General features: G+C 37.0%; 1 protein-coding gene across 1 annotated transcript in view; it reads left to right on the top strand.

Moving 5' to 3' along the window:
• The window catches only part of TTLL7 (tubulin tyrosine ligase like 7), a 94,570-nt gene that overhangs the window by 22,376 nt on the left and 46,711 nt on the right, over positions 1-25,483 (top strand). Inside the window, exons 9-15 of the mRNA XM_023751784.1 lie at positions 617-711; positions 7,072-7,219; positions 7,302-7,375; positions 8,946-9,081; positions 16,738-16,824; positions 20,741-20,933; positions 24,759-24,961. Coding sequence (XP_023607552.1) covers positions 617-711; positions 7,072-7,219; positions 7,302-7,375; positions 8,946-9,081; positions 16,738-16,824; positions 20,741-20,933; positions 24,759-24,961 — 936 coding nt within the window. The remainder of the gene's footprint in view (positions 1-616; positions 712-7,071; positions 7,220-7,301; positions 7,376-8,945; positions 9,082-16,737; positions 16,825-20,740; positions 20,934-24,758; positions 24,962-25,483) is intronic.

Raw genomic sequence — 25,483 nt, 5'->3', positions numbered from 1 at the left:
AAAGTTCATGGAGGTTAGTCTGCAGTTGCCCTTAATGGTATCTTCTGAGTAATATGTAGTCAGTGTCTTTGGAAATGAAAATTGATGAATCTTGTCTGATTCAGGTAGGAAGAAGCAAAATTTATTTTTTAGTTAGTAATGGAAGGATGAGTCACTTTTACTTCTCTGAAGTTAAAACTCAGAGTGCTTGGGGTAATTTGGTTAAAGAGAGTAGAAAAGAGGGGGAGGGCAGATACGCTGACCGAACATCCTGAGCCAAGACAGCAGGGGGAAAGGGGTGGTGATAATTCCTTACGCCCTGGCTTAGGGTGATGGGGAAGGGAGGCTTGGCAATAGTAACCGGTCCATTGCCAAGCAGAGCTTTGAGGTTTATTGTAGAGTCCTTCTACTGGTTGGGGATCCCACATTTGATTAACAAATATGTATTGAATACAGGGCATCCCAATATATACACACATTTTGAATAATTATAAAGGCAGTGTTTATTAAAATTCACTTCATTTTCAAAATTGAGCTATCAGCTTTTAAAGTGTGTATACAATTTTTGGGGGAACACCTTGTATTTTTTGGCCTACCCACATTTGCTTACTCTCATTGTTTTCTTTGTAAATTTTAGATCAACAGAGCTCCGAGCTTTGGGACTGATCAGAAAATAGACTATGATGTAAAAAGGGGAGTGCTGCTAAATGCACTGAAGCTCCTCAACATCAGGTAAAGTATTTCCTCCATTTTTTGGAAAATTTTCGCCACATCTGACATAGAACATTCATTTGTACATGGAATTGGCTTGAATTTTTTTGTGTTTTATATTTTGAATTACTCAATTCCATTTATTTTTTTCGAATGTCTTTTCCTCTCCTCTAACACACAGTTTTTCCTTCTCCTCATTTAAGGCTCTGAACCTACAGTAAAAAATATGGTTAAGTTAGAGTATTGCTATACTTATCCTATATAATAAAAGCCCAATATGCAAATTGACCAAACAGTGGAATGACCAGTTGCTATGATGTGCACTGATCACCAGGGGGCAGACACTCAACTCAGGAGCTGCCCCCTGGTGGTCAGTGCACTCACTAAAGAGCAGCTAAGGAGCAGCAAGCCAAGCAGTAAGGAGCAGCGAGCAGGCAGGCAGTAAGAAGCGAGGGGTCCTGGACTGTGAGAGGGATGTCCACCGAGGCATCCCGGACTGCGAGAGGACTCAAGCCGTGCTGAGGGAACGCTCCCCCCCCCCCCCCCCCACACACACACACAAAATTTCGTGCACCGGGCCTCTAGTTTAGTAATATAGAATATGAGGTTGAATTGGAGACTGCCTTAGGAAACGCTCCAGATTATCTCCTCACCTTAGAAAAAACTAAAACAGAGAGGTCATTCAGAAAGTAAAAAATCTCAAACATGGATTTTCTGCCTTTCTCTCCAGAGGTCTTCCCAATATATCTTGTTACCTGGGTAAACAGAAAAGAGAGGCAGTTGTTAAGTGAGGCTTAACCTTCCCATTGAAAAGCATCAGTGCGATCCCCCCCTTTTTTTTAAGGATGAATAATACTCTGTTGTATTATGCACCATATTTTCATTATGCATTCATCCACTGGTGGGCATTTAGGTTGCTTTTGTCTTGGATATTGTGACTAATGCTGCAATATATACGGGAGTGCAAATATTTATATGAATTCTAATTTCAACTCCTTTGGATATATACCCAGAAGAAGGGTTGCTGGTTGCAGTGTATATGATCATGGATGTCAAATATTCATAACACTATTATATGGGAAAGCTTTTGGCTCACAATGAAATAAATATTTTAGAAGTTTAACTGAACTTCTCAAAGAAGTAATGAAATGTTTGCAATTATAAGTGTTGAAACAGCATTTAGGGTGTTGGGTTAAAGGACCTCTAAGGTTTTTTGATCTTAGAGATTTTATGATTTCAATTGATTCCACTTGTCATTTTAAGAGCTCTAAAGAAGCTGTGGGATGTTTCCATGAAATTGTTTATGTTAAATGTTTCCAAGCATTTAGCAGTTGCCTGATTGAAAAGTACCTTTCATGGAAAGCATCATTAGAAAAAGAGATAAACATATAAATTTGTTCAAAAATGTTCATATGACTCCTCCTTTTGCCAGATTAAAGAATGATTTGCCTAAATTCTACTGATATCTCAATTATGTTAAAAGAAATGAAAAGAAAAAATAAATTTTTATTTATTTAGCTTACACAGTGTATCATTATTTTGGATTACTTAAGCAATATGCCTATACTTTTTTTTTTTTTTGCATTTACTATTACTGTATAAGTAGGCCTTGAATTTTCTTTTTCTTTCTGGCATGTCTTTTGACTTGCCACCCATGGGTGTTTTTGGTCTTCTTAAAAGTGAGATATATACATTGAAACAGTGAGACATTTCTAGGCTTAAAATGAAGGGAGAATTGGACTTCATCTTTCTTAATTTTCTTAGTGTTGTTCCACTAAGAGAATTTAGCAAAATTTATACCATTTAGAGCTTATGCTAATGAAGCTTAGGTTGCAGCTGTGCCTTTTCTCTCCAGCCAGATGGAGGGCTCCATGGGCATATGTGTTAGACTTGTATTTCACTGTGGCAAGGTATGCAATGGGCACATCATGGAAACATAAGCAGGAGCTGAGAACACTAGGAAAATTCTTGCCTATTTATTAAATATTATTGGATTAATTTTTCTATGGACTATTTTACTTTTGGATAGAACAAATTGTTCTGTGATTCCCTATTTATATTTATTTTAATCAGACTATCACGATGATCTTTTTTATTGTGTTATGTTTCTGCTCAAGAACCTAATTGGATTTCTATTGCCAACACTTAATCTAAGTTCCTTTCATAATATAACTTAATCTTAGCTTTTTCATCTTATTTCCTATTTCTCTCCAACCAAAACTGTTTTAGTTAGATTGATTATCACATTACTAGAGGCCTGGTGCATGACATTTGTGAACTTGGCGGGAAGGGGTCCCTCAGCCCGGCCTGCTCCCTCTCCCAGTCCGGGACCCCTCGGGGGATGTCTGCTGAGGGGTCTTTAGCGCTGCCTTGTAGGTGGGAGAGGGTCCCACCACCGCCGCTGTGCTCACCAGCCGTATGGCTTCCAGCTGTGCAGTGCTCCCCTTATAGGAGTGCACTGACCACCAGGGGTCAGTTCTGGCATTGAGCGTCTGCCCCCTAGTGGTCAATGCACATCATAGCAACCGGTCGTTCCATCGTTCGGTCGATTTGCATATTAGGGTTTTATTATATAGGGTTTTTCTCACATGTGTAGCCTATTCTCATTGATGATTTATTCTGTTCCTTATCCTGAATGCCTTTCCTTACTGCCTATGACTCAAATTCTGTCTTTTATTATGGTGTATTAGCACAAGTTAATCTTTTCTTTCTTTGAACTTCAGGAGGAATTAGAGTCTGCATAGGACATGTCTTATTGCTTTGTTTACTCTTTTATGCTCTGTGCTTTTTCACTTGGGCATGGCAGATTTTTTCCTTTCAATTTGATCTAAGCTCCTTGAAGTCAAGGAGCATATACTTTACTATTCTACACAATTCTTTTAATATATATATATATATATATATATATATATATATATATATATATAATTTATTTTAGCTAGGAACGGAGAGGGGGAGAGAGATAGAAACATCAATGATGAGAGAGAATCATTGATTGGCTGCCTCCTGCATGCCCCACACTAGGGATCAAGCCATAACCCCGGCATGTGCCCTGACTGGGCATTGAACCATGACCTCCTGGTTCATAGGTTGATGCTCAACCACTGAGCCCATGCCTGCCAGAACACAATTCTTAGTATGATGCTTTACTTATAGTATGGCTCCATATGTACCCCAAAATTCATAGTGTAAATGGATACTTTCAGTCCCAAGAAAATCCAAAATCGTGTACTGGTATATAGCTCAGAGTATATATCACAGCCCCTGAGAATACCGAACCTCATATTGAGGGGTCAGAATTGAGCCCCTTTGTACTTGGATGGCACAATGTAATTTGAGTTCAGATTCAGATAATTTTCTGAAACACTTGGTGTGGGGTCTTCAGAGACAAGAGGGTACAAAAGGGGCTATATGCAGAACAAGTGAAAGAAGAATAAGTAAAGGTAAATAGTAAAATAGTAATAAGTAAAAAAGGTGCTTTTTCAGTAATAAAAGGAAAAGGCAATCTTGTTTATTGGGGATGTTGGTGTGTTGATAAGAAGAATCATTTTTCCTCCATAAGTATTGTATTAGAATCATTAAAATTGAGTCTACAAAAGATATTTACAGTCTCATGAGTTCTGTGAGTCTGAAATACTGTACTGTTTATTAGTTTAGTTTAGATTGGATTAGCTTACATTAGATTATCTGACCCTTATTTAGGACTAGTTCACAGGCTACATGTATATGGTGTATGCAGCAATTCATGCTACTCTGCCCTTGAAAATTGATTGTCACTGGCCTCTTTGACAATCTATTTTCTGAATTCACTTAACTTTTAGCATTTCTCTGTCTTCTATGATTTCACTTCCCCCTACTTGTCATTTTTTCACTGCATTCTTGCCTCAGCCCTCTTTTCCTCTGTGTCAGTCTCATTCATTTTTGTAGCATCTTTTGTGAGTCAGACACTGGAGTCCTAGGTCTACACCTGTATTGAGGTACAGATTAGGGTTCCTCTTAACAGCTCTGTCCACTCTTGGGCTCTGTTCTTGCATTTGCAGATCTCTGTTGAGCATTTACACTTGATGTTTCTGGTCTAATAGGGGCTCAGTTAATTTGTAATGAGTGAGTGAACTAGTAAGTAAGTAAGTAAGTAAATGAATGGGTGAATGTCCTGATGACACTTTAAATTCAATATGACCAGAAGTTGAATTATCTTCTCCTTCCTTACTGGGTTTCTCTCTTTTCTTCTACTAATGATGTCAATTACCTCCAACCCACAAAAGAAAAACCTTTTCATATATTTAATGTACATTCTTAGCTTATATTGTACTAGAAGATGGAGATAGAAAAATGAGTAAAATTTTCTCTCTTTAAGTGGCTCAGTTATTAAAAGGGAAACCATATGCTCATAGGAAAGTACTTACAATGATAATCACTCAAACCTAGTTTTGTGTCTTGCTTTGCTTTGCTAGTTAATTGTAAAACCATCCATATAACTGTTCAGGCTACAAAGCTGGGAGTTATCATTAGTTCCTTCCTTTATTATGAATCAACTGAATCCTGTACAATGTATGACTACCATTTAATTTTGTAGTCTCACTAAGTTTAATGACTTCTCATTTCTCTCCTGGATTATTTTACTGGCTTTCTTCCTTCTTCCAGTGTTAACCCCCACCCCATCTTCCAGCCTCCACTCTGTTGCTCTGCAGGTCATTTGACAAGTGTTAACTACTTACTGCAGTAGGGACTAGGAATTCAGTGTGTCCCATGATTCCTGAGTTTCTGGCTTAGACAGCTTATTTGACAATACAGTATTGATTTAGATAAAAATTTTAGGTGAGAAACAGATTTAGAGGAGTGATGGGGGAAGGTAGAGAGAGATAGTTCAGTTTTAAACATGCTAATTTGAGGTTCTCTGTGACCCCAGGCAGAATTGTTAACTGGGAAATCTGATATACAGTGCCCCGGGAGATAGAGATGTCTATTTGACAGCCATGTACAGATTGCTGTCTAATGGATGAAAGCACATAGAGTGTACATATTGAGAAGTAAAGGGGGGCCTGGCAGAGTCCTGAGGAATGCCAACATTAAAAAAATGTCTTTAGGGAGAGAGGGAGGGAGAGGGAGAGAGAGATAGAAACATCAATGAAAGAGAAACATCAACGCCTCCTGCTGGGGATCCAGCCCACAATCATGGGCATGTGTCCTGACCGGAAATAGAACCGGTGACCTCTTGGTGCATGAGTTGACACTCAACCACTGAGCCACAGCAGGCCAGCGAGGAATGCCAACATTTGAAAAGATATTTATAAACTCTGATATTCTGATCACGTGTTTCTACTCTATCAGATGAGGTTTAAACATTGCATCAAAGCAGTTTTGATCTTTAGATTGTATACAAAACAGTGTTTGATCTGGTCTTTGCATCTCTCATCAATATGATCACTTTTTGTTCTTTTCCTCTGCCTTGGAATCAATTTTTCTAAGAACGCATGTGTGGTGCTATGCCACATGTTCATGGTTTTTGCACATATTCTCATTTAAATGTACGTTTATCTTTGTTCCTCTGGTGAATATCAACTCATTAAATTTTTTGGGGGGTGGGTAAAATATACTTAACATAAAAATTACTATCTTAACCATTTTTAAGTATGCAATTCAGTGGCATTAAGTACGTGTACAGTGTGGTGCAACCATCACCAACATCCATCTCCAGGATTTTTTCGTTGTGCAAAACTGAAAGTCTGTACTCAAACAGGTACTCTCCACGGATTGCACCTGCTACGTGGGAGGGAAGGGAGAGGAACGATTTCAGAGGAAAGCAGTCTCCCAACAGGACTTTTCCTATAGAAATCAGACAGCTGTAACTAAATTTGCATGATTGGGCAAAAATGAGAAGGACTATGCAGAAGTCTTTAAAGAAATAGTGATTGTTAGGCTAGGATTTCAGTCAGAATTGAAAATAAACTAAGGAGTGGTTAGTGTAAATGAGGGAATACTTAAATATAAATGGAATTGTTGAAGGAAGAGAAAAGATCCAATATTCATTAAGGACCTATTATTGATACCACAAGTTGATCTTTATAAGAACTGTAGGAGGGAAACATTATTGTTAGTATTTAATAGATGGGGAAATAGACTCAGCAGGTAATTAACCTGAGATTGTACAGCTAGTACATCGTTATACTGTTTTCATTTTATTTTGTTACCTTCAGAGCTTCTATTTACAATAGGGAGACCCTTATTTGATGCTGATTAGATGAATATAACGTATGTGAATATATAATTTAATAAACATTGATTCCTATTGTCACTGTGTCTCCTTTTCTGCTCCTTCTCCTCACTGGGATAAAATCAGAATTGGAATTCTAGAATAGGATCTTGTGTTTTATATTTTAGGACCAGCGATAAAAGGAAAAACTTGGCCAAACAAAAAGCTGAGGCTCAAAGGAGGCTTTATGGTCAGAATTCAATCAAAAGGCTCTTGCCAGGTTCCTCAGACTGGGAGCAGCAGAGGCATCAGCTGGAGAGGCGGAAAGAGGAGTTGGTATGACTATTTTAACACACCCATGTTTTGAATTGCATAATTCATTTGCCAGGTTTTATTTGTCAAATTTTTGTATTTCTAGAAAGAGAGACTTGTTCAAGTGCGAAAGCAGGTCTCTAAAGAACAACATGAAAATCGACATATGGGGAATTATAGGTAAGCGTGCTTCCTTTTTATACAGATTGTACAAGTGAAGTGTCAAAACAATGAGTGTACATTTTTTAACGCTTTAGGCTTGTTTTAAGCACTGTTCATTTTACTTTGAGATAGTGCTTTTGTTTGATATTTTTCTAGAATGAAAAGGTAGACAGCAAGTAGATGGTTCAGACTTGGGAGACTCCTGCTAGCCAGCCTCGAGGGTGGTTAAATCTGATATTATCTTTTAAATCAGATATTATCCTGTGACCTTATCTATAATATAAAGCCTAGCAACTGAATGGCGGATGACCAGAATGACTGGTCAACCAGTTGCTCAACGCAGGAGCTGCCCCCTGGTGGTCAGTGTGCCCCCACAGCGGGAGCAGCTGCTCAGAGGGCGGGTCCACAGCCACTTGGCTGACTGGGATGAACTGCACTCCCACAGCGGGCCCCAGTGCACAAATCTGTGCACCGAGCCTCTAGTTTGGTTATAATGTGGTGTTTTGAGAAAGGTATCAGTCTTGTATTCTTTCTGCCAACTCCAAGGGGATGACTATATTTTGTTTTAAACTCTAATGTATCAGGGACTAGGCAAATAATGAAGATGTTTGAAGGAGGCAGGTATGAGACAATAGAAAGGGTGTGGACTCTGCTAAATGAAACCCCTTCCATGGTATCAGCTTTGACAGGATAAAAGGAAACTCCCTAAGCTCCTTGTGTCTTAAAGAGACTGTCCTTCCTCCCAAGCTTTGACATGGCCTCAGCAGAATTAGGAGAATTGGGGGCCATACATCATAGTAGGCCATTCTTCCCTAGCCTTAACACCATCAGCAGGAGTGGTGACATCACATTTCCTGTCACCCTACCTCTACCAAATTCTCTCCACTATCCCAAGAGATCATCAGGTTAATCTCTGCATTCTTCAGTAACCACACTGAATCCAGCACTCCCAAGTTATCCCTCATCACCTAACCATTCCCCCATGACATTTTGGATTTCTTCAGTATACCCAACTGCAATGACTTCAACCACTACCTCCAACTAAACCCTTATACTTTATCATCTGGAGTTGCATTGTTTAAGATAACTCTCTAGATAAACTTTAATTTGTGTGCATGACAATGCACACTTATGGATTTTTCATAACTGTATTCATCTTTATTTGTGGCACCCAGTAAAGGCAGAATAGGAGGTTAAGGATGAGCTATGTAGTTGACATTAACTCTTACACTATAATAACTTCTTTTTTTAAAAAATTGAATTTACTGGGAGTGACACTGGTTCACAAAATTATACAGGTTTCAAGTGTGCAACTCAACAAAACATCATCTGCACACTTTTATCATGCACCCGTCGCCCCAAGCAGTCTCTTTTCATCCCTATTTCTCCCTCTTTGCCCACCTCCACCTAGCCCTGCCCCCTTTCCCTCTGGCTATCACCACACTGTTTTCTGTGTGTATGTGTTATGTATATGTTTTTGTTTTTTGCCAATCCCTTTACCTTCTTTCACCCAGCTACCCAACCCCCCACCCCTGACCGTTGTCAGTCTGTTTTTTTAAACACGTTGGTTTATCTGATTTTATTGTAGACGAATTTATCCTCCTGATGATAAAACTCTACTTGAAAAGTATGAAAATTTGTTGGCTGCTGCCTTTCAGACCTTTCTTTCAGGAAGAGCAGCTTCATTCCAGCGTGAGCTGAACAATCCTTTGAAAAGGATGAAGGTAAAGGGATACGTGTTTATAAAGAGAAAAAAGAATTATGCCAAATAATATGCTTTTAAAAACAACCTACCTCAGTCCCACATATAGAAACATTTTACGTTGAAGATGCACTTGCTTCCATTTTCACAGTTGGTAACATTTCATAACCAACCAGGTGGTTTCAAAAATAAGAAGTTGTCTAACAGGACAAATTATGCAGTAGAGAATGTTGATATTATATGTTGCAATACTGATCTATTGTAATAAACATGTGTTATAACAACTGTGTATATGTAACTGAATTAAAAAATCCATTGTATTTACCAAGTGGTTTGTAATGTTCTCATTATTTGTATCGTATCTAACATTATTCAGTATTTTTCCCTGATGCTGCCTAGACCTGATAAAGGAGAAGTAATAAATACACATGCAAATCCCCAAACATTCCCCCACTCCCCACCTAGTAATCTGTTTACCTTACTGACGGTCTATCAGTTATCTATTGCAGCATAATAAACCTTTTCATTTATTTGCTCATTATTCTGCACACTTGGCTGGGCTCACTTGAGTAGTTCTTTCTGCTTGTCTTGCTTGGAGTGAATAAAGTATGATTCACTGCATTTATCTGAAAGGATATGCAAGATGGCTGCACTGACATGTCTAGAGCCTCAGGTGAGAGAGCTGGAACATCTGGGGAGCTGACTGGGTGTCTCTTTTTCTCTGCATGGTCTCTCAGCAGGGTAGCCAGATCCCTCACTGTGGTAGTCTGAGGTTCCAAAAGGGAGAATTTAAAGACAGGCCCAGTGTGGAAGTGCTAATCAAGCCTCTGCTTGCATGACACTTACTAATGTTCCATTGGGCAACTAACTTTATATGGACCTATTCATACTGTTTGGACTTTATATTACTTGACATATCCCTACAGTAATATATTCCCCATATCATGGATACACTGTTATATTGAGTAATTACAAAATCATGATAAATATGATCTTTTCACTCAGATTCCACAACAGAAAGTTTCAAAGCCATTTTCAAGCTGGCTAGACCTAAGAGATAGAAGCAGAAGGAACATTGTATAGCCCAAGTGTTATTTTCCTCCAAATTTCCCTCTTTTGAGGTATGCAAATGTTTTAACATTAGAATTATGTTATGTGGCCTTTTTATTTTTATTTTTAAATATATTTGTATTGATTTCAAAGAGGAAGGAGGGGGAGAGAGAGATAGAAACATCAATGATGAGTCCTGACCAGGAATCAAACTGTGACCTCTTGGTTCATAGGTCCGATTGTTTCAAAGTTCATAGGTCAATGTTCAACCACTGAGCCAAGCCAGCCTGACCTTTTTTTTTTTTTTTTTTACCCAGTTGGAGACCTTTCTTCATTTTTCTTCACCTGTTCTATAATGTTTTTTCCCTCTCCTGTGCCCAAATAATCTATTCCTTTTCTCATTACACTGATCCTCCATCCTTATTTTTTCTAGCAGAAAACCTAGGGGTACAGATACATCTAGATTCAAATTCTAGTTCCCCACATGTTAATTTTATAACCTTAGGCTAAACTATTTGATCAATGGTTTCCTTGTCACCAAAATAGTAGTATTAAAACTACTTGTCAGGTTGGTTATGAAAATAAAATTGAGGTTAACTAAAATAGTCTATTAAAGTACTTGACACTTAAGAAATAGGCTTCAAACCTTAATTCCCTATTTCTATTCCTCAAATGTAGTTAAATGTCACCACTTTGCCCTGTTCCCTGGGCCTGTGAGCCTATTCTTATGCAAATTTTACACTTTTTTTTTTTTTACTATTGTTTCTTTTTAGTAAGTGTTGAGATTAGGTAGTGCATGCCCTCAATTTGTTCTTTTTCAAACTCTTTTGGGCTTTCTAGGTCCTTTTACCTTTTCATATACATTTTAGAATCATCTTGAGAATATTTTTTAACAGGCTGCTGGGATTTTAATTGGGACTGTGAGGAAACTGTAGAACAATTTCTCGGGAATTAACAATACTGAGTCTCTGATCCATTAATATGGCATATCTCCATTTATTTGAGTCTTTTATTACTCAGCTCTGTTTGTTGTTTTTGCTATATAGTTCTTGCACATCTTTCATTAAATTTATTAAGTATTTGTGTTTTTTTTTTGCTACTATTGCCAATAAATAGTTTTTCATTTTTTGGTTTGTTGCCTGGATATAACTATCTGATTATTTTTACATATTGCCCTTTTACATAGCAATTTTTATATATTATATTTTTATTAAATTCTGATTTTTATTTTGGTTATTTAGAAGTTTGTTGATTCATTTCCATACATTAAAATTTTGTAGTTTTATTTTTTTAGGAATTTCTGGTATAGTATATCGGTGTTAGAAAAGCATTTCAGTCTTGTAAAATGAATTGAGACTTGCTTTATGTCTCAATATAGTACATATTTTAGCAAATGTACCAAGTCTACTTGGTAATGTGTATACTGCAGGTGTTGGTTGTAGAGATTTATAGATGTCATTTAAGTAAATTTGGCTATTAGTGTTTAAATATTCTATATCCTTTTATATATTTCTTTGGCCTATATGGCGTAGCAATTGCTGAGAGAGATTTGTGGATTTAGTTCTGTCAATTTTTGTTTCAGATTCTTTGAAGTTATGAAGATGTCTTCCTAATTCACCTTTCCTATTTTATCATTATTATGCAGTGTTTATCTTTCTTTTGGGTAACATTCTTTGTCTTAAATTTTACTTTGTGTGATTAATAGTTTATTTCTTGTGGTTACTGTTTAAATGGCATATCTCTTCTATCCAGCCACTTTTACTAGTAACTCATGTTAAAAGTAACAATATTTACAATACCTCTGGTAAATAGCATAAAGTTAAGTCATACTTGTTTTTAAATCTTGTCTGACTATGTGTCTTTAAATAATTTTACAAAATTATTGGTATAGTTGGGTTTATGTCTGCCTTTTGCTCTTTTTTTTCCTTCTATTTATACCATCTGTTTAGTATTTCTTTTTTGCTTTTCTTTATTCTTGGAAAAGTCAATTTTTAAATTATTTTATCTTCATTATTGGCTTTTAGTTATAGTTGCAACATAATAGGGGGTTTTGAAAAGAAATTACAATATGCATCCTTAAATCATAAAGTCTACCTTGAATTAGTATTTTATCACTTCACAAGAATCCTAGTGGTTTAATTTTATTTGGTGCCTCTCTCTAGACTTTGTGCTGTTATCACATATATTACTTTTACATATGTTACAGTCTTTAAAATTCCTTGTTATTATTTTCGAAGCTCTAATTGGTCTTTAATAGTTTTCTAAATACCACTTCATATTTACCTACATATTTATCTTTTCTTGTCTTCTTCATTTCATCCTTCTGACATGATCATTTCTCCTAGTTTGAAGAAACTTTCTCTAGTATTTCATATTCATTTTAGTATGAATTCTCTCAGTTGTTTTTTTTTTAAACTGAAATTGTCTTTTACTTTCATCTTTATTTTAAACTAGTGGCTCGGTGCACAAATTTGTACACATTGAAAGTGAATTAATTAGAAGAAATATTTTAATATTGTTATTTGCCCGCCCCCTGATCGCCATCCCCTCCCTCTGCCTGCTGGCACCTGCCTTGGCTGGCCTGGCACTGCCCACTCCCTAGCCCTGCCCTCTGCTGACTGGCCATTCTGCTCTTCAGTCAATTTGCATATTATCCTTTTATTATATAGGATAGTTTAACTGAGCATAGAATTTTATCTTGGCAGGCTTTTTTTTTCTTTCAGCACTTTTAAAGATGTTATTTCTTCTCATTTCTATTCAGAATTCAGCCATTATTTTTTGATTTTCCTCTGAATATAATATGTCTTTTGTCTTGACTGCTTTTTCTCTTATTTTCAGCATTTTGTCTTTGATGTGTCTATGTGTGAGTTCCTTTGTATTTACCCTGCTTGTGGTTTTGTCAACTTCTTGAAGATGGGTGTTAATGTCTTTCATTGGTTTTATTAACTGCCATTTAAAATTGTTTTCTGAATTTTATTTTGGTTATTTAGAAGTTTGTTGCTTAATTTCCATACATTTAAATTTGCTTTCATTATTTCATCAGATATTTTTGCTGCCTTTTGTATATTGTCTCTTTTATGGGACTCTAGTTTCACATATATTAGATCATTGGACAGCATTCCATTTATCTTTGATGCCCCATTCTGTTTTACCTCTCTCTCTCTCTCTCTCTCTCTCTCTCTCTCTCTCTCTCTCTTTCACTTTGAATAATTTTCATTGACATATACTTGCTGTGTGTAGACTGACCTTGAGCCTACCCAATCACTTCTTAATTTTAGATTATATTAGTCAATTCAAGAATATCTATTTGGTATTTTAAAATTTCATTTCTCTGGTAAAATTTTGCATCCTTCATTCATTTTGTTCTCCTTTTCATTGTTTCCTGTAACATGTATATAATAATTTTTGAAAAATCTTTGTTAATTTTAGTATCTGGATTATTTATTGACCTGCTTTTATTGACATCCTTTACTTTTGATTATAGGTCACATTTTTAAATTGTTATTTTGGGTGTCCTGTAATTTTTATTTGTTTGATAGATGCTTATAAAAGAATCATAAAGCTGAACTGATATTTTCTCCAAAAGAAGGCAAATATTTCTTAGTACAGAGTGTTAGAGTGAGGGGCTAATTACTTCGAGCCAAAGAAAAGTTAAAGAAAAGCAAAAGTCAGCAAGTGGTACTACATCAAAATTAAAAGCTTCAATATAGCAAAAGAAACAAACAAACAAAAAAATGCAACCTACAGAATGAGAGAATATTTTTTCAAACTATATTGAGGATAAGGAGTTATTAGCCAAATATATAAAGAATTCATGTAACTCAATAACAAAAAAACCCATCAGATTAAAAAATGGGCAGAAGAACACAATAGAGATTTTTCCAAAGAAGACATCCAAATGGCCAACAGAGATACGAAAGATGCTCCACATCACTAATCATCAAGGAAATATAAATCAAAACTACAATGATATATCACTTTACACCTGTTCGAATGGTTATTATAAAAAAAAAGACAGAGTTAACAAGCATTGGAAGGATGTGGGAAAAGGAATGCTTGCACACTCATGGTAGGAGTATAAATTGGTTTAGCAGCTGTGGAAAACAACCGAAGTGCCTGTTAGTGGATTAGTGGATATAGATGATGTGGTGTAGACTACAATGAACTATTCTTCTGTGATGAGAAGGAAGAAAACCCTGCCATTTGAGGCAACCTGGATGGACCTTGAGGACAATATGCTAAGTGATATATGTCAGACAGAGAGATGAACACTGTATGATATCCCTTACATGTGAAATTTTTAAAAATCCAATTAAAAACAGTAAAATTGTGGTTACCACAGGCTGGGTGGTGGGGTGGGAGAAAGGTGTATATAGACAATTATATTTTACTATAATAGTTAAACTTGCTAAGAGATTAGATTTAATTATTCTAACCACACACAATGGCAGCATTACAATATATAAATGTATCATAACCAATATGTTGTAAACCCTAATTTTATACAATGTTATATGTCAAACATGTTTAATTAAAATTAAAAGGTTGCCCTAACCAGTTTGGCTCAGTGGGTAGAGCACTGGCCTGTGGACTGAAGGGTCCCTGGTTCGATTCTGGTCAAGGGCACATGCCTGGTTGCGGGCTTGATCCCTAGTAGGGGGCATGCAGGAGGTAGCAATCCTCTCTCATCATTTATGTTTCTATCTCTTTCTCTCCCTTCCTCTCTGAAGTATAAATAAATGAATAAATAAATAAATAAATAAATAAATAAATAAATAAAATAAGAAAGTTCGAACTGGGTCCAGGTTGGGTTTTAATAGTTATAGTTTCAAGTGCCTTGAAGGTGACATCTATTCAGTGTTTATTACAGGCCTCATTCTCTATTGGTATCTAAGAACTGTAAGACTACAGATAAGTATTTCTGGCTTTCCATCCTTGCCTCCATTCTCCTATATCATTTTATACTAAAAAAGTGCTATCAGAGCGACCCAGCAGGTGGAGAGAGCCAGCTCTGTGGGGCTCTTCCAGATGTTACACTAGCCCACATGACCATAGGAATTTCCTTTGGGTTTTTTATCATAGCAGAATCTCTCTGTCTGTTCTGGGCCTGATCTTTGTTGATCTGTGTCCAGATATGCAAATGACCCCAATGTACAAAGAGGTCACTCATCTCTTCAAACCTAGGAAGAACTTTTCCCTCTCTGGTATTTAGTTCCTTTATACTACTTTTTAATCCACAGCTTTCCAAAGTCTTAAAAATATGATTATTTAGTTTGTCTTTCTCTAGCTGTTACAATGAAAGTATTGCCTATTTACATTTTTTCTCCTAAACAGAGGTAGAACTCCATACATTTCATTTTAACTATCTTGTGCTTTGGAATTCATTGTAGGATTATTATTTAATCAAACTGTATAGCAAGAATGTTTTGGCATTTTAATAGCTAAACTTTCTTTGGTATGAAGAGTAACATAAATTTCCATTGCACAGTGAGATTTCTAGTTTCTTCAGAAACCTTTTTTTTTAAAGAGGTACTGAAATATAAATCATATAAGTAAAGATGTGATATTTTTGTAGGTTGAATAAATAGTTCAAAGAAGCATCAATTATTCTTTCAACATAGCTATTATGCTCCCGTTGCTCTGGTTTGCTCAGTATTCACTTGGGTGTTATGTTTTTATAACTTTTCCCTTTGACTTCAAAATGATTTTAGAAGAGGATTAGAGAAGGTATTAAGCCTATAAAATGAAAACATTTTATAAAATTCTAAAGATACTACTGTTCAATAGTTGAAGTTTTGAAAATTCCATTAAATTGTGCCCATTGAATAAATACTAACATTAGATTACTAACTACTAGGCCAGTCATCAGTTTTCTGTCTGAAATTGTAATATTGTTTTGCAATAATCAATATAGAAATAATTGATAAGATTGTGGTCTGGAAAATTAGAGTGATTTTTAGAAAACTTAAAGTGTCTAATAGGCTATTTTATTATTATAGTCAGATTTTAATAGTGTTCTAAAACATAAAAATACATTTGTTTATAATCTATAATAATAAAAGCATAATATGCAAATCTATTGAATGACCAAACAGCAGAACGACCATCCGGATGACACGCACTGGATGACACGCACTGGTGCCAGGCCAGCCAAGGCGGGTGCTATGTGATTGGTCAGGGGGCCCTGCCATCACCCCATGATTGTCCTGCAGAGGGAGGTCTGGGCCACCCACTGTGTGGCGATTGATGGGGGGCTCCGTGGAACCAGGGAACCAGGGGTGTGTGAGGGCGGATGTGGGCAGTGCCAGGCGAGGGCCCCAGCAGCCGGGGCCAGGGCTGGGGCTGGGAGGCAGCCAGGGCTGTGAAGGCCTATCGTTGCACGAATTTCATGCATCAAGCCTCTAGTAATATATAATAGATTTTCAGCAATGTATTATTTATATTGTCAGATTTTAGTGAACGACATTTTTTAAAGAGTTTTTCATGGCCTTTATTACTCATTTGATCTGAGTAGTCTTCATTAAATAGTTTTAGGAACTGTGTTGTACATTATTTTATGGAGATTAATAAATTTAGAAAAATCCTAGAATCCATTGGTGATCATAGTTTTAATTAATATCTTTTTAAGGAGGAAGAAATTTTGGATCTTCTGGAACAATGTGAAATCGATGACGAAAAGTTGATGGGCAAAACTTCCATGCCTCGAGGACCAAAGGTACAGTACCCATATCTTTCTTAGTATCCAAGTAGATGAGACTAAGTACAGTTGTTTCCCCTTTGTATTTGTCACTATAGTAATGACTGATGCCACTTTCAAGGAACTGCATGGACCATGTGTGCAGTACAGAGAGAGTTGGTTATCTCACACATAGAAGTTCTATTTTGTTTTGTTTTGTTAGTTTTCCTCTTTTTGGATTCTTTTTGTAATACTAGTGAAATCCTGATGAGTCAGGACCAAGAGGGACCTAGAACTAATAGCCTTGTTTTATACTCAGTATTAATTTTTCCTCATTTCTCTAGACATATAATTACCAGAGACGTATAGTGATATAGAGAAGGCAAATCGTGACTCTAGAAAACCTTATCAGAAGCCCCATATATTGCTGACTTAGCAACATTGAAATGGTGTTAATTGACATAGGCAGCTTCTAGGAATAAAGAGAAAGCAGTCATGCGTGCAAAAATGAGCAGGTGTTTGCTTTACCTTTATCTGCACTGTGGTGATGACATGAATATGGTCTTTGGTTATATGTCAAAAAGTTCTTGCTAAGAGAGCAGGGAAGAGATGAATTTGTTAAGTGTTGGGACCTTTTTCATTGTGCTCTTATTACTTTACGTTTCAGCAATACTAAGCTATGTCCTTACACTCATCTTTCTCTGTTGTCCTTTCATGCTTTTTCTATGCCTCTGTGCTTGACTGATTAGAGCCCCCCTTCCTCATCCAGCTGAATCGGTGCTACCTTTGTAGAATCCTCTTCACTCCCCTAATTAGACTTAGATCTTCCTTCCCCTCCTCCTGCTGTATCAGAAATAATGCTTCTGTAGAGCAGTTGTGACAAATAATTACTTGCATCTTTGCCTTAATGAAAGGTTGTAAGTTCCTTGAGGGTAGGATGTTTTTATCTTTGCATCTCTCACACCGAGCACAGCATCTGGAACTTGGTAGGTTCTCAAACACTATTAGTTAGGCCCTGGCTGGTGTAGCTCTGTTGGGCATCGTCCAGTGCACCAAAAGGTTGCCGGTATGATTCCCTGTCAGAGCACATGCTAGAGTTTGATTCCCGGTCAGGGCACATGCCCGAGTTGCAGCTCCATCTCCAGTAGGGGGCATGAAGGAGGCAGCTGATCATGTTCTGAGCTCACATCATTGTTTCTCTCTCCCTCTTCCTCTCTCTAAAATTCAATAAAAATATTTATAAACCCCCACTATTAGTTACATTTGTTGAATGTGTCTGTAAGGACCTCATTGGCAGAATGAGCAGATAGGCGAACCAAAAACCAGATTGTGGCAAATACTGTAATAAAGCGAGTGGGAAGTGTTACAGCGAGAGAATAAAGGGATTGGTAGACTGTGGATGGCTTCATAAATGCCATTTGAACTGGGTCTTTACAAATGAGTAATGCTGTAAACATTTAAGATGGATGAAGGATGTTTGGATTAAAGGGAACATTCAAGGCAATGACATGGAGTTGTGACATTGCCTAGCTTGTTAGAGAAATATGAAGAATTTGGTATGACTCCAGTGGAAGATTCTTGGAGAGTACAATGGTACATGATGAACCTGGTGAAAGATACGGATCTGGTGAAGACTGGAGGTCTTGGATGTCAGGCGCTGCTCTTCTGAATTATATCCTCTCTATTGAGGAATTGTGGAAGATGTCATTGCCAATGCCTTTGGAACAATTATATTTTTAGCGTATCTGTAAAAGTGAATACCTTAATGAGTCATTGCTTCACTTTGGAAAACACTGGGAAGTTTCTGAGCTTTGTATATTAATTATTGCAATTCACTTATGACCCACTTAAAAATAAAATTGGACATAAAAGTAAGTACTATGGTTTGTGCGATAACGCAATACCAGTTTGCAAATAATTCCATTTTGCAGTTAAGGCATTGTTTAGCGCAGTGATTCCCAAAGTGGGCGCTACCGCCCCCTGGTGGGCGCTGCAGCGATCCAGGGGGAGGCGGTGATGGCCACAGGTGCATTTGGGGGCATATATCTTTCTGTTTAATTGCTATTAAATTTTTTAAAAAAATTAATTTCCAGGGGGCGCTGAGTAATATTTTTTTCTGGAAAGGGGGCGGTAGGCCAAATAAGTTTGGGAACCACTGGTTTAGCGTTTATGCCACTATGACGTCTTATTAATTATTGCTTGAACAGTGTGTTGGTCAAAATGCACATATGACACAGCTTTTAGTTTCCTCTTGTGATTCTTTAAAAGGTCAAATAGCTCACTATGTAGTCAAGCTCCCTTACAAAACCTGAAATCTGTTTGCCTCCACGAAGGAAGGCACTGTCAGTGAGCCTGATTGTGCCACTGTTTCTTCTGGGTCTGCTAGACTTCCGGAGAAACGCCCTTCCTCCAGAATTCTTATTCCCCAAGGCAGTCAAGATATTTGGTGATTGTATTACTGGTAAATTACTGGTTTTTATGCATATCACAATGAACATTGCTAGTGCTCAGTAAATATTGGACTATCAAAAGGAGAACATACTTTTAAACACAAGTTGGTACCGTCGTATATTAAATTACTTTCCTCTGGTGATTTTTCATCCTTTGCAAAGCCAATAACTGTAAGAAGATCATGCTCTGGCTTACTGTGTATTCCGGGCACTTCATGCAATGCTCTTCCTTTATGTACCTTTCATCTCACACGTTACATGAGAGGAGATGCCTTATTCCAGTGAAATCCCATGGTAGCCAAGGATTTCATTATTTATACATGCTGACATCAAACATTTGTGTTTGAACAGAGAACAAGAAACTTACATACAACTATGGGAACTTTCCCCAGCAGGAATAAGAGACATATGGTATGTGTGATAAATAGTCTCTGAACATGACTGAGTTCCCAAACTGTCTTGACCTTGTTGGTTCATACTCTTTGTGAAGTAAAACTGTCCCACTTCCCTGATCTCATTCTTTCAGTGGCACTGGAAACACATGATGGGGAGGTTTGAAGACAAGAGATTCTAATGGAGATATTGGAACACAGTAGTCTGGCATTTTGAATCTTTACAGTTTTACCCTCTGCATGGCACCAATCCTCCAAAAATTTATGCTGTATTGATTTACATTATATCACTTTTGTTTTTCTTAAATGTAGCACGGGCAGTGAAAAGCAATGTGGTCCCATTATGGCCAGACCCTTTGTGTCATAGTTAGGAAGCTTCTGAGAAAGAACCTAAGTTGTTCATAACCAATTTGGAAAGTGGACAATTAACTACAATTTTTTATTTGTAAAAATGTTCATAACAAGTTAGATATATGAGAAATACCTTAGTCCTTTTGCACATTATCTGAGTGAATTGGTTCATTGGCTTCTGTTTTAAGATGTGACCTTTGTGGACGTATAGTGGTTTATCTTACTTTACTTTCTGTGGTTTATTTGGCCTCTGCTTTCCTTTTCTTTTTGTCTCTCTGCCCCCCTTGTCCTTCCTCTCTCCTCCTCCTCTCTTTCTCACAAGCATGTGCACACATATCCACAAGCACATACACACACTTTGTTAAATGACTGAACATTAATGATACAACAGAGGTACATACCTGAGTCTTGATGAGTAATGGGTAACCTCTCTGTATGGAATGAAGAAAATTTGATTATGTTTCTAATTTTTATAATTTTATCTGTTTGTGATAACCTTGTCTTTTTTTAAATCATGGAGAAAAAGCATTTTCCTCATTATGACTGAACTATGTTATTTAAGGAAGAATATTTGGCAGAAATAGAAAAATTAGTGAATTGCATTGGAGGCTAATAAGAGCACTGTAGCAGTAGCACTTTGGAGGATTTTCAGGTGTCAGTGAGAAGCAACATGCATGGTGGGAAATTAAAAAATAGTAATTAATCATGTTAATGTGCCTTCTTAAGAAACGTTCTGACAGTAACACCTTTTCTGTGTTTTAGCCTCTCTTTTCCATGCCTGAGAGTACAGAGGTGATGAGAAGACAGAAGTACTACAGCAGTGATAGCAGTTATGATAGTAGTGACAGCTCTTCAGAATCAGATGAAAATGAAGAGTACCAAAGTAAAAGAAGAGAAAAGCAAGTTACTTATGATCTTAAACAGCCCAACCACTGCAAAATATTCCAAACATCCAGTAAGTTAATTTCTTCTAATTTTGTTATTATCTGAAGAATTATGGAATTGAATTACAAAACTCAATAAAAGGATCTTGGGCCAAATGGATGCTTGTCCTGTGTGAGGAGACCTGAATTCTATCCCACGCCCTTCCCTTACCAGACGTGGGTGCATCCCACAATCCCCTTCAGGGTCTGCAAGTAGAAGATGAAAGTTTAGTCGACCTAAGAATCTCTATAGTCCATTCTTCTATATTTCATAGTTTTTGTTAAGCCCTAGACATCTGCATGGATTTATAAAATGTGATGCGTGACTGATCTGCTGATTGCCTTCTCTCTTAAGCCAATATATTCTTTCACACCCTTTCTTGCTTTTTCTACCTCTCTGCCACCCCTTTTGTTGTGTATCCTTGCCTACTTTTTAAAATATATATCTCTCTAGGTATTTGACTTGAATGTATCTGTGAGCCACACAATTGTGAAATAGTTTTTGTTTCCTCTCGTTTTCATCATGGGTAAGCGCTAAAGTTGGAGCTTTTGGTAGATTGGGGGAGTGAACAACCAGCTTCTCTGTCTCCTTCCTTTTTAGTTTTAGTCTTCTTTCTTCCTTTATTTCTTTTTACATTTTCTCTTCCATTCTTCTGTCTTTTATTGTTTTTTTGATCCCCAATGTCCACTATTGTGTCCATAATTCTTCTTTCATCCCCAAATGTCCAGTGTAGCATCCCTGTTTGCCCCGGCTCCCTTAGATATCCCTTCCTGACACTGCAGGGCTTATTCTTATCTCTTGTTTCTCACATCTCTCTTTGCCTTGACCTTCATTATCGCAGGACTTCATTAAAAGGACTGCTTCGATCATGCAATAAACACAATGTAAGCCTTTGTTCATCTCCGACAATGGTTTAATGTGTTCGCTTCCCTGATAATAGAATTTTGCCTTCAACACTTATGGCAAAATGCATGAGGAATGCATAACTAATAGATGAAGATCTTAATGGTCTTTCATTTGCTTCTAAATTATTTCATAAAGATACCTGCTAATGTTCCTGTCTTTGAAGGTTTATATTTTTGGAGGGGAAATAATGTTGTATTATGTTCCATTGCATTTGTTTGTTTATTTACTCACTTAAGGTATCTTTATGGAGCACCTGTTCCAGAGTTTATAGTTATTTTATCAGTTTCTTCCTTTTTTCTTAAAGCTCTCTTAAGTACTTTCAGTATGTCTCTGTGTATGACTCTGTTCCTCTCAGAAGCTGGCCTTGTTTTGTCCAGATTTCACCCATTTTGAACCCCTCTTGGCTAATGTGTGCATCCCTCATAGCAATGAATTAGCAGAGAAAAGGGTAGGATTAAGAAAAATTATTCAGGTTCTCATAGCTTTGAGATTGTTCTTTGTTCTTAGACCAATAGGTTAATAAATCGATATTGGACAAATAATGCACTGAAATCTTTTTAAGTGTGAATTCTCCTTTTAAAATTAATTTAATTCAATTGCATATCTTTTAACTAAGTATTAGATTTTATTTCTATAGTCATTAGAAATTGCAATAAGGGTTTCTCTTTGTTTTATATTTTCTCTTACCCTAAGTAATATAGCCACAGACCCTTCTTGAGTTTTCTGTCCAAAGTGATGCTGATGAACAAGGACAAAGTCCAGATTATTTGTAACACTTTCCGTTGTAGATGGTTAACTTAGGAAACTCAAACCTGTTATAGTTTTGAAATATATATTTGGGGTTGATGTAAGTTAGTCATATACAAAACTATATTAAATATTTTTTCACATAATTTATTTAAATTATAACCATTTTTTTGTTAACCGACCTAAATGTCATTGGTAAATCTAGCTACTTAGTTACTGTGTCTGAATTTTCAGTGTATGCGTGGGAAAAATGGGAATCTTTGGCCATTCAAGAGAAAGGATAGTTTCCTTCTACATCTATGGTCAGATTACACATGTCCAAACCTCTGCCGCAACCCGCGTGGCTAGAGAGAATAAGAGACCTGAGTAGGGGTGATGGGAGATTAAGAAAAAGAAAGACACAGAGCCATTATACAAGTAAAGCTGGGACCAGCTAGGACACTGTTCTCAGATGGAGAGACAGCTACTCAGAGCTAGTGCAGCACATTTATTATATACAGCATGATACCACGAAGTTTTACTAGAGTTTAAGAAAAAGGAAATTATGTTAAATCATGCTTAAAGATTAAGCTGCATTCTTCATTTTTGTGGCTTCTCATAATTGTCAGACCTGGATAATAGCATCCACCCCTGGCGCCTGAGCTAAAGGTCAGGACTGACAACATTCCTCACCTTTGGCAAGGTATGTTTCCAGGGAATGGCTGTGCGGACACAGCAGGATTCAGCTGACAACTTTTGCTCAGGTGCTCTCCCAGGCGTGCTCCTCACAAATCACCATGTGAAGCCTTACAGGAGAGCAGGGCCCAGGTGCAGGTTGAAGAACATGCATTGGGTACTTTCTTAGTAGAAGATTGATCTGGGGTATGTTCCCCACACAGCCCTTCTCTAGCAGCACAGTCCTTTCAAAATGCTGTGACTTTTAAACTTAGATGGAAGTTACTAGTTTAAAGAAATGGAGGTGGTGAAAATGTTTTTTTTTTTAAACATCTTTTATAGCTTGAATGAATATACTTCTTTTTACTCTTTTGAACCAAATGAAGAGTATTAGGCTTCATATCTATTGAAAAAATCATTTATAAATACACCCTTAAATATAAGGTTTATATATCCACTGCCTTTTAAAAGGTTTACATTTTTTCAACAGCTAATGAAGAGAAATATTTGGCTATCCAACTTGCCTTTATGTGAGTTTTATTAAATTATTTAACCAATGAAGATTCCTAAACAAAAGAGAATATAATATAGCGCAGAAGGTTTATAAAATGTATGAACTAAAAAAAGATATAAATGTTGATAATATTGAGTGATATTCTATTTTCCTGTGTCAGGAATCAAATTTACCTGGAATAGTGGATTCTCTCTTTTAAATTTCCTCAATGTATAATGGGGAAGATATTCTATGTTTTTACTACTCGTTTGTTCTGATTACAACCCTTTAGTTCCATATACTTTTTCTCATAACCTATTGCTATGGTAATTTCATCTATTTAAAAAAAATTCTTCTCACATGTGAATAAGAAGACTGTCTAGCATCACTCTTGTAAGAATTATATATTTAAATTCCATTAGGATAATCTTTATATTTTTCTTCTGTGTTTTTTTTTTCCCTCATGGGCCCAAAATTCTGTAACTCTCTAGACTCCTGTCCATTCCTTCCTATAAATATTACCGTAAAATATTTTTCTTATAACCTACATACAGATTCTAATGATTGACCAATCTAATCCAAGGGTAAAGGATAGTAATCTCATGGTCTCATAGGAAGAGTGAGACACTGGCATTGGGTCAAGATTTAAACCTGAGCTTGGCACACTCTCTTGTTGTGTGACCTTGAAAAGTTCTTTTCCTGACCCTCCTAGTGACGGGGATTCCTGCTTCAGAGGGTTTCTGTGAGGATTAGAAAAAAAGTGTATGTAACACAATGCCTGGCTTATAAAAGGTTAGTTTTCCTTTCCATAAATGTTAGTTTACCTTTTTTCTGGTTCTTCTATGTCATGTTTTGAGAACAGAAAATTAAGGGTACCATTTAAATATTCTCATGATAGCCATTCTACATACATGACATGTGTTCTGCACCAAGTTCACCATTTAAACTGAAGAATTATGCTTTGACATTTATCACCATGCCACTACCCTGTGGTCTAACTATTAGTTTATATGGTGGGAAATTCTATTAATTACTCCTCTTCTCCATCATTGATAGGTTCCATAAGGCGTTCATTCAGTTGCCCTCGGTCCATCTCTTCTCAATCACCTTGTAGTGCAGACATCCGCCCTCTTTCTGCTCAACAAATGATGTCAGCATCCCGGACAACTTCATCGTGTCGGTCACATTCCTTAAACCGTGCTTCCTCCTACGTGAGGCATCTGCCTCATAGTAATGATGCCAACTCTAATTTTCAGGTGGTAAGTCGTCTACTTTGCTCCTTTTGAGATTACAGGAAGCATTGTTCTGAGATTTAGGTGGCAAAATGATAAGTTGGGAGGAGGATAGATTGAACCTCATCATTCAGTTCATGGTATCATGGAGTTTGGATTGCTTAATCTCTCTTAGCCTATCACTTAGTATGAACTCTTATAAGGCAGACCAGAATATCACAGAACTTTAGAATGAACACTGTGAATAGCATTTTATTTTCCACTTGCTTATCTACTTATATAAAAACCCTGGGTGGTGTTCATCACGACCACCAGAACCACGACCAAATGGAAGGAAGTCAGTCCTGCAAGGGTAGTCTTGGCAACGTCTGTGCCCTCCCCTGAGCTGTTTCCTGGAGCTATTTCCTGTAAGGGCAGGGTTTGAGGCAGGAACCCACCCTGGGAGCATGGAGGCATATCTTTAGAAAGTGTGCTGCACCAGCATGGCCAAGGGTGAACCTCAGTGGGGGCAGCTGAAAGGCTTAGAGAAGACAGACAAGAGAATGAAAG

Source organism: Myotis lucifugus, unplaced genomic scaffold, assembly GCF_000147115.1.
Source record: "Myotis lucifugus unplaced genomic scaffold, Myoluc2.0 scaffold_25, whole genome shotgun sequence".
Classification (NCBI taxonomy): domain Eukaryota; kingdom Metazoa; phylum Chordata; class Mammalia; order Chiroptera; family Vespertilionidae; genus Myotis; species Myotis lucifugus.
This window is presented reverse-complemented; position numbering and strand designations above follow the sequence as displayed.